This window comes from Marmota monax, unplaced genomic scaffold (genome assembly GCF_021218885.2).
Source record: "Marmota monax isolate L192 unplaced genomic scaffold, Marmota_monax_Labrador192_F-V1.1 WCK01_AAM20220418_F8-fsc00064, whole genome shotgun sequence".
Lineage (NCBI taxonomy): Eukaryota > Metazoa > Chordata > Mammalia > Rodentia > Sciuridae > Marmota > Marmota monax.
Genome location: NW_026694542.1, coordinates 8158513 through 8168611, shown reverse-complemented (window position 1 = coordinate 8168611; position 10099 = coordinate 8158513). Strand labels below are relative to the sequence as shown.

Sequence of the window (10099 nt, the reverse complement as noted above, 5' to 3'; positions counted from 1 at the left end):
ATATCAGGCCCATGGACAACTTTTGCAGTTTCCTGCCGATATGTGGATCACTCAGAGATAGAAGCACCCAACTAGCTGAGGCACAAGGGTCCTGCTTGAGACACTCCCTTAATCTAAGAAGGCAGAAGAGTTTTCCTCCCTTGGTTTGCCCAAATTTACCCAAGATCTGCTTATTTTTCTCACAGCTCTGGGAAGTAGCCCTTTGTAATGTTCTCATAACTCCCTGTCTCCGGTCCCAGTTCCCTACTTTATCACTCTTGATTCCAGACTGTTGGCACACTTCATCGGTTAGTTTCTTAGCTGTTGCCGAAACTGCTGACATTTCCTCAGCCTTGAAGAGGGTCATCTAAAGCCTTTGGAGATCTGCCCAGATGGAGTTATGAATGGAAAAGATTTTATCGGAGCGATGAAGTCCTCAGGATTTGTTCTTGTTCCCTGGTCCGGGCTTTCCAATTGTATAGACCTCAGGTGGTGAAAGGCAAGTGCACTTTGATTAGATTTCTATCAGCATCCAGTATAAGTATCCCTCGTGCCTATTGTAGTTGTACTGTCAGGCAGGGGAGGGCTGGGGCAGTAAAGGATTAGGTTCTATCTGCATGGGAGTTAGGAGCTGTGGGTTTGACAGCAGAGTCTGGGGAATAGGTGGGGAAGATTTCCCCCGTACCACTTGTCTGTGGTAGTACTACAGGTGAGACAGAGGCTGATTCATGGGAATCAGAGATTTTTTTTTTCTTTTTTTGCCTCTGTCATATAAAAGCTCCTCCTTATTCACAAGGCTTTCTAGCATAGGAAGTTTAAACTCTGAGCTTAATAGCCCATTTTTTTTTCAACCTTGATTCTGATATATAGCCATGAAGCTCTATATAGAAGGGATCTTGATTCACTTTCCTGCCCTTTCATGGAGTAAATCAAGCTGAAATATATTATAGTTAAGAGATTAATTTTCTGATCATTAAAAAAAATTTTTTTTTCTGGAGAGTACTGTGACCAGGCTGTGATACAAAAGAAAATGATTTGCTTTCGGGTAACTGGGAGTACCTGAATATCTTCCAGTGTTGGAGGATATACCCCAGCAGGCTCTCCTTCAGATTCAATTGCATTTCCGACCCCCCCCCCCGACCCCCACCAGACTCCAGGGTCTCTGATTAGGGTTTATCTCCAACTACCTAGAGGAAATCTGACAAGGTTGGTGTTTATAATAATCTTACAATTCTTAGCTCAGATCTGGTTGGATGTACATCTGATTTGTAAGTTCAGCAACTGTATATGAATTCAGAGGTATATATTTTCTTAGTCTGTGAGCCAAATACCTGGGTATGTTCCAACCCATGTCAAAATGTCACAAAGCCTCATCCTGACTTCTTAGGCTACCCCTTTGCCTAACACTACCACTAAGCTACCTAGACCCCCAGGTCCCCTTAGATACCCTTCACAAGCCACAGATTTTTTTACCTGTACTTCCCAGAATACCTTCATTGGGTTTGACTAATTTGCTCCAGTGGCTCACACAACTCAGGGGAGCTTTTAACACTTGTAGGTTTATTATAAAGGATATTACAAAGGATACAGATGAAGAGATGTATAGGGCAGAGTGTGGGAGAAGGGCATGGAGATTTCATGCCTTCTCGGGGTGCAATACCCTCTAGGAATTTCCACATGGTTAGCTACCTGGGTTTCTCTCCTTTTGAGTTTTTAGGGAGAATTTACTACATATTCAACTCTAATAGATTGGGTGGGAAAAACCAGCAAGCCTGTCTGTTCAGATTCTTCTTGATCTCTCTGCATAGCATTTCTTATTCCTGGGAATGGGACAGAATCCCTTTGGAAATGGGGGTCTTATCTACTATCAGACAAAGTAGACCAGAAAAAGGGAGGAAAGATAATGTTTCTAGAAGTCTCTATAGGAAAAATAAATTTGAATCTCAATCACCTGCCTTGGGAGGAAGTTATGAGCGAGGAACTGTGAACAAAACTAAAAAAATATATATACATCATAAAATCAGATGTTGGGGCTGGGGTTGTGGCTCAGCAGTAGAGCGTTTACCTAGCCCGTACGAGGTGCTGGGTTTAATCCTCAACATCACATAAAAATAAATAAATAAAATAAACGTATTTAATTTTTTTTTTCTGGAGAGTATTGTGACCAGGCTGTGACGCAAAAGAAAATGATTTGCTTTCAGGTAACTGGGAGTACCTGAATACTTTCCAACTACAACTAAAAATAAAAATTAAAAAAGTTAATCTTCTAAAAAAAATCAAATGCTATTTGTACCGCACATCCATAGCTTAATCATTATCCTTGAGCAAGTGACATTGCTTCCTTTTCTTAAGGATTATCACAAGTCAGGGCATTTTGTCCTTCAGTCCTCTGAAGAACATACCCTTGATGAAAAACATCACCCTGTTTTTTCTTTCAACATACATTATTGAGCATCAGCAAGGACTGGATTTGGGGAAGAAGAAGGGTTAAAGACTATGTGTTAAGAAAACAACCCCATCACTCCTGGCAGTTATTCATTCAGTCAATCAATAAATGGTGCCCACTCTGAGTCAGATCTGTGCAAGTCTCTTGGAGTTGAACATTGACTCAGAAACGTCCCACTCTCGGGCCTGGAGATGTGGCTCAAGCGGTAGCGCGCTCGCCTGGCATGCGTGCGGCCCGGGTTCGATCCTCAGCACCACATACAAACAAAGATGTTGTGTCCGCTGAGAACTAAAAAATAAATATTAAAAATTCTCTCTCTCTGAAAAAAGAAAAAAGAAACGCCCCACTCTGGACTGAGGATATAGCTCAGTAGAGTGCTCGCCTCCCATGCACAAGGCACTGGGCTCAATCCCCAGCACCACAAAAAAACAAAAATAAAACAAACAAAACTCTTTGGTGGTATGGCAAAAATCATTTGACTTCCCTTTTTCCGCCCAAACACTTTTCTTGGTAGAAAGTGCTATCTTAACTGGACTGGAATGCAAAGCTAGTTTATTTGATCTTCCAAGAACACCTGTCAGAAAACTCAGTCACAACACCAGGATCTGCTAGATGGATCTGAGTACCATGCAGGCCACTCGAAGTTTCTCCCACAGGAACAAGAAGACAGGAGCCCAGCTGTGAAAGACAAGGTGTTTGACCTTACTAGGCATGGTGGCTCATGCCTGTAGCTTCAGCTACTCAGGCAGCTGAGGCAGGAGGATCCCAGGAGTTTGAGACCAGTCTGGGCAACTTAGTGGGGCAACATTTCTTAAAAAATAAAAAACTGAAAAAAAAAAAAAAGAAAGAAAGAAAAAAGAAAAAAAGAAAAGAACAGAGTTTGCCCTTTAACCTAGCAAGATCAATGTTAGAGGCAGGTGTTCTGGGCCCTGGGAGTAGCTGAAATTACCCAGGCAATTTTCCAATTACTTAAGAATTTGTCAGTTTGCCAAGGTGAGAGCCAGAAATGCCCACAGCCTTGCAGAAGTGGAAGTCTTGTTATGGTGATACATTACTACCAGCTATAGCGATAAGGAAGCCACTGAGAGAGGCTACCTGTGGGCTGATCCCAGAGAGTGACTAACGGGATGTGCACAGACATGGCAGGTTTGGGGCTCCAAGTGGTCTTGAAGCCACTCTAGTCCTCAGAGCAGCAGCAGTAGATACTGCCTGGCTCTGGGAGGGCAACTGGCTCTGTCATGGAGAACAGATGCAGAGTCCCTGTTCAGGCAGAAAAAGAACAACCTCACTTGACCTTCACTTTCTCTTCTTCCCTGGAGCAGGAAGAGACTTTGAGGTAGAAGTTTAGAGTTGAATTAACCCCTTCCCCACTTCCAAGTCACAAGAAGAGGTGATAGGGCAAAGAGCTTTTCTGTTTTGACAGTGCTGAGCCAACACTGGTTGCCCTTTACTGGCCAACACTGGTCCCTTCACTGGCCACAAAAATCCAAATGAATCTTACAATCTCTCACAGGTTGGGTCTTCCCTGGCAGCATTATTAGGTGTGTTGAATAACAAATAATGTTAGGGAAAGCCTTTGTAAGCAAGGAGGTCTTGCACGAACATTCTTTATTTAATGCACATGGTCAGTACAACATTTTGCTGATTGCTCTTGTCAAAGAGAGAATAACATTCCTCTTTCAGTCCAGAGCCGCGAAATTACTTATCTGCAACTAGGACTTCCAACTCCCTTCTAGCTGGATATCTTGTCTGCTGGCTAAAGAGAAATTCCCAAGGGATTCTGGAACTCACTGGCACCAAGGTTTAGATCATTCTGGGAACTTTTCTATTGCACTCATTCCAGACTTGGTTAACTTATTGATTGCCATTTTTATCTTTTAGTTACACTACCTTGTATTTTATGTTTCATCTTACATCCTTTTTGGGACACTGGCAAGGTATAATTAAATATACACATGGGAGCATGGCAATGTTGCATACCATCATTGTATCTACTTGAAAAACAATCCTGTTTTCCACTTAGCTGAGTCAGAGTAAAATACAGAACAGTCACAGTAGAGATGGCTTTTGGAACCCCCAACACTGAGCTGGCTTATGAAAAGGGTCCTGAAAATGCTCATTTATTTTTAATACATTTTATTTGTTTTAATTAGTTATACATGACAGTATAATGCATTTTAATACATCATACATAAGTGGAGTATAACTTCTCATTCATCTTGTTGTACACGATGTAGAGTTACACGGGCATGTAATCATATCTACACCTAGGGTAATAATGTCTGATTCGTTCTACTATCATTCCTACCCCATGTCCCCTCCCCTCCCTTCACTCACATCTGTCTAGTCCAAAATACCTCTATTCTTCACCCCTGCACCCCCGCTTATTGTAAATGAGAAAATGCTAATTTCATCTAAGATTCATCACTCACTCTTGCAGGCATATAGGCATTATGTGGCTGCACAGGTCCCTTTTAGAAGGATTCCAACGCACTTCAGTTTTCCACTCGGAGTGTCTTTTGCCCAGATAGCTTCCGTGGAGTGTAGGGCGAAGAGGGTGGAGGTAGGGCAAAGGACGAATTTGGGCTGTGGGCGAGGCTGAGAGATGGGTGGGCCACGGACCCAGCCTAGCCAGTAAGGACAGGTAGGCGCCGCAGGGCAGGGAAACTAGGAGTGTGTGCCGGAATTGTTTCTTTGTAAAGTGGAAAGGGAAACCCATTGACCCGTAGATAACGAAGCCTCTGGTAGATACGGGGTCAGGCAGAGTAGTCACCGAGAAGTGGGGTCAGGCAGAGTAGTCCCCCGAGAAGTGAGGAAGCTGCATAGGCGCGGGCGTTAACCGCTGGGTGCGACTGGCTCCCGAAGCCTGGGGCAAACGCCTAGAAGCAACAAAAGAAGGAAGGTGACTTGTGGGAAGTGGGGACCGGACCGTGCTGCCTACCCAGTCTCACCCTGTTCCTCTCGATCCTGAGGTTTGGGAAATACTTGGAAAACACGCGGTCCCCAGCAGAGAGTCCCCGAACTTTCCACTCAGACCACTAAGCAGAGTGAAGGCGTCTTGTTTTCTTAGCCCTGGGTCCGAGGGACAGAAAGGGCTCGGCTTGCGGGCTTCAGGGTCACCCAGATTCGGTTTAATCCCACTTACTATCCGGTTATCCCACGTAGCCTTAATTCCCTCAAATGAAAAATGGGGCTAACATCTGTCCTCACCGGTTAGGGCTGTTGTAATGAATAACTGACAAGTGGACAAAGTTTTTAGGGCCCTGTCCACTACTGTCTAGTAAATAGCAGAAACAAGGTCAGCGATCATCGTCATTACCTTATGGAGTTCTGTCGGGCGTGGGCCAGTGACGGCTCTTTGCACCGGGAAGTCCAGCAGAACCAATCCAAACAAGCACAAAGATGTTTCCACGAGCCAGGGAACAACCTGGGCGCACAGGAAGATCCAGGACCTGGGCGTGCACCGCCCCAAGCTCCGGCGGCTTCCGACACCTGCCGGGCCTCCGGAGAACCTGCTTGAGTCTGTACCAGCCCTGGGCGGTCGGTGGAGTAGCTGCCTAGCCCCACGATCTCGGCCATCGGAGAGCGGCGTGATTCGGGATGACTTTAAGCAAGTGAGTGTCCCCGAAGCAGAGAAAAGTGGGTGCACTGCGTCGGAAGGAGCAGACTTGGGCGCAGCAGGCGCCGGGCAGTCAGCGGGGAATTGGTGTTAAGTCCAACGCGTCTCGGGGGTAGGTGGCAGCCTCAGTAACAGGGGACCGCGCGTTTGGAAGCGGTTGCAGTCCAGGTTGGGTCCCCAACGCGGCTCCCGCAGGAACGAATAGGGAACTGATTTTTCCGTGAGAAAATTCGATATGGAGGTAACCTCTCATGGCCAGGAACGCATTGTGGAGGAATTAGAGCATGGCATTCGGCCTTGGAGGCACTGGCTACCCGGCTCGCAGCCTGGAACCCACAAGCGTTGACCTGGGCTGGGGCTTCTTTCCGGTGCCGAGGACCAAGTGGCGATCAGAGGGATACAGTCCCTGGGCGCGCGGGCTCTGGGCAGTCCAGGAGCTGGTTTTGTCCCTTCTGCAGCTTTTGAAAGCATTTTGCTCAGAACCTGGGATTTTGAAAAATCGGTTTTCAGATCCAGGCGCACATCCACAAGACAGATTGAGAGTCTGCTCTGTAGCTGGAGCGCTAACCCGTCTTTAAGAATTAGCATAATAATTAACGCAGAAAACTAGTCTTGGAAGTGTAAATTAGTTTTATAGACTGTGAAGAAGTCGTTTGCGGGTTTTTGTTTTTCCCCAAAGCATACTTTCTTTATATTTCTCAAAACTTTAGAACAATCATTAAACACGGACAAGGAAGTCATCTTGTGAAAATGCAAAAAAACGCGTTCGTGAGGTGACATTTTACAAACATTAGAAAGAAGCACACGTTGAACACAGGATGTGGGGAATGAGGGAAGGAAGGCAGCGGTTGCATTTACTCATGTTCCTGGCTAACTTTCATTCTAACATTCCCCCAACATTTACCACGTCCCATTCCTAAATTGGTGACTGAGGAGGAAGCTGGCACTCAATGCCCCAGGCTCCAAACTCAAACTGATGCCAACGAATCAGTTTATGAACAGTTGGAATCAGGCACAAAAATCTGCAGGGGGATGGCACAAAAGGGCCTCTTTACCACTACATCCCCAGCTTATTTATTTATTTTAAAGCTTTGGGACAGGGTCTCCCTAAGTTGCTAAGGCTAGCCTCAAACTTGTGATCCTCCTGCCTCAGCCTCCTGACTCGCTGGGATTACAAGCATGTGCAACAGAGATAGACTCCTTTCGTTGTTAGACAATTAACAATTAAAAATAAATTACAATACTGGGCCCATGGATAAGACCTGTACTTCCAGTGGCTCTGGAGGCTGAGGCAGGAGGACTGGGAGTTCTAAGCCAGTCTCAGCATTTTAGTGAGGCCCTAAGCAATGCACTGAAAGCTATCTCTAAATAAAATATATATATTTTTTAAAAAGTTGGGGGATGTGGCTCAATGGTTAAACACCGTGAGTTCAATCCTTGGTACCAAAAAACAAAAACAAAATCAAACCAAACCATGAAGTGCAGTGACACTTTCTCATGTTATCTGAAGGTTTCCAGGATGCTCTGGTTCTATAAATCTAATGAAAGAGATTTAGCAATTAACCTCTTAACCATGTAGGTGTGTCTTCTCTTTAGAATTAGGAGAGGACATCAAAAGGATTAGAAATGGAAACAAATGAAGAGGAAGTCAAAATAACGTTGCCAAGGACAACTCCCAAATGATTGTTCATTGTTACTGGAAAGTGCCACCGAAAAGGAAGCTTTGTGCCTTTTATTGTCTAATTTTAAAAATGGCATATACTATGTGCATGTTGGTAACAAAGGCTAAGGGCCACACAAAGGTGTGAATCCCTGGAGGCAGAGCTCTTTGGGAGCCTCCTTGGAGGCTGCCCCCCCTCACCTCAACTATCTTGGTAGCCTTCTGATACCTTCACAGGTTATGTGTGTATGTGTGTGTGCACGTGCACACTTGTGCATGTTCCAGCTTTTCTAGTTGTCATCAGTGAGGACATTGGTCTGCATTGCCTGGTTTACTGTGACTGGAAGCAGAAGGTCCCCTTAACTCCTAAGGCTCTCAGATTGTAACAGTGCTCCACTCGGTGCTGTGAATATAGTCCTTGCTGCTCTGCCACTGTGACTTGTTTTAAAATAGACATGCTTCTTTCTCCTCCTCTCTCCCTGCTTCTCCCTAATCTCTCCCCTTCCCTAATCTCAGGGGAAACTGGATTACCTTTCTTCCCCAACCCAGGCAGAGTTATTTGTCCCTGAGTACACATTCACCATAGGAATTAGGTAATCCAGACTTTGGGGGTGATACCACAAGATATCAGAAATGACTATCTCCCAAATTAACAAGTGAATGACAACTCCAACAGAGAATGCTTGTGGAATGTAGCCTTTGAGTCACCTCTTAAAAAACCCCTGTTCCTGCTGATAGGCAGAATCACAGCCTCTGGGACAGGAGTCCCCTGTGTTTCTCCTTTGCTAGCAAAGCAATAAACCTTCTCTTTCCTTTTTCTCAAAACCATGGCCTCATTATTGGATTGGCTCTGGGAACAAGGACCAAGCTTCCAGAAACAAATTTGGTATCCCAGGTGAGAACCGAGAGCAGCCTCCACTCCAGCTTTCTTGGGCAGGCCTGTCTCTCCAAGGAACCCCACTTCCATGCTGAGCGTGCTGGTGAACTTGTTGAGAGTCAACTGCAAGAGTTAGGAGATGGGTGAGTTTGCCTCAGGTGGAACCAGAGGAGCTGTTCCTGTGAGCAAAGGAGGGACTGGGGGACCATCCCAGCAGCTGCCAAAGCTCCTTTTGCCTTGGGGAATGCCTGCCTTCTCTCCCTAAACAGTACAGTTTTCTCCCTCATGGTCCACTTTGAGAAAAAGGAAACTAAACTCAAGAAAGTCACACCCTTGGCCATTTGATGTGTCCTGGTGTACACGCCAAGACCCCTGATTCCACACATCTGGTCCCTCTTTCTGGGAACATTTGTGTATGTTCACACATCTACACGTCCACTAGAGTAGGAGAACCCACACCAGTAGGTAGTACTTCTTTCTGGTCTGTTCTAGGTTCTCATGTGTTTGTTGGCCTTGAGTTTGGGAATTCTATGATGGTCTATGTTTTTGTTTTATTTGTATCTGTTACTACCCCTTTTAAAACATGGCTAATACTGCATTGATCCTATAGGTAGACTTGGAAAAGATCTTGGCTGCTCAATTTAAAAGTTCCCATCTGTCCGGCCATGGTTTTGGGGGTTCCTCTCTGGTTGTATCTCTCAGTGTTTCTCTTTTGTACAATCTTGAAATTGGAGTTGCTCAGAGGTAAGGTGAGTTGAAGAAAGGGCCAGCTAAAGGTACAAGCCTGTCTAAGACAATATTTTACTGTAAGGATCTGGCTTTTGAATAGCTTTCTGGATTATTTTACAATGTTGTAGTTGGAGTTGGTCTATCAAAAGTAAAGCAAGTAGCGGGGTAGCGGTGGTGCATGCCTGTAATCACAGTGGCTTGAAAGGCTGAGACAGGAGGATTGTGAGTTGTGAGATCCTGTCTCTAAATAAAATACAAAATAGGGCTGGGGATGTGGCTCAGTGGTTGGGTGCCCCTGAGTTCAATCCCCAGTACCAAAAAAAAAAAAAAAAAAAAAAAAAAGTAAAGTAAATAGAAGAAATTTGTATCTGCAGGTCTGTTTTAAAGTTTCCTATCTGTCAGCCCTGGTTTGGACGATCCTCTCTCATCTGAGTAATTTTTTATTTTTTTTCAGCTGTTACTGTCTCTTTAAGACACGGGTCATGCTACATTGATTTTTAAAAAATATTTTGTTTTACTTGTAGTTGGACACAATACCTTTAATTTATTTTTATGTGGTGCTGAGGATTGAATTCAGTGCCCCACATATGCTAGGTGAGTGCTTTACCGCTGAGCCACAACCCCAACCCGTGCATTGATTTACCAGTAGTCTCTTGAGCAGAGGGATCTTGGCTGAATGGGCCACCTAAAGGCATAAGCCAGTCTAGAGAGAGACGGTTTGCTGTAACACAGTCTGGCCTTTAAATGGTTTTTCTGGATCACATTGCACAATCTTGACATTGAAGTTGG

At 44.9% G+C, this 10099-nt stretch overlaps 1 protein-coding gene across 1 annotated transcript in view; it reads left to right on the top strand.

Moving 5' to 3' along the window:
• The first annotated feature begins 5815 nt into the window (after positions 1 to 5815).
• B4galnt2 (beta-1,4-N-acetyl-galactosaminyltransferase 2) overlaps positions 5816 to 10099 on the top strand; it is a 38661-nt gene continuing 34377 nt past the window's right edge. The window contains exon 1 of the mRNA XM_046420505.2: positions 5816 to 6039. Within this exon, the coding sequence (XP_046276461.1) occupies positions 6026 to 6039 (14 nt within the window). The 5' untranslated portion in view covers positions 5816 to 6025. The remainder of the gene's footprint in view (positions 6040 to 10099) is intronic.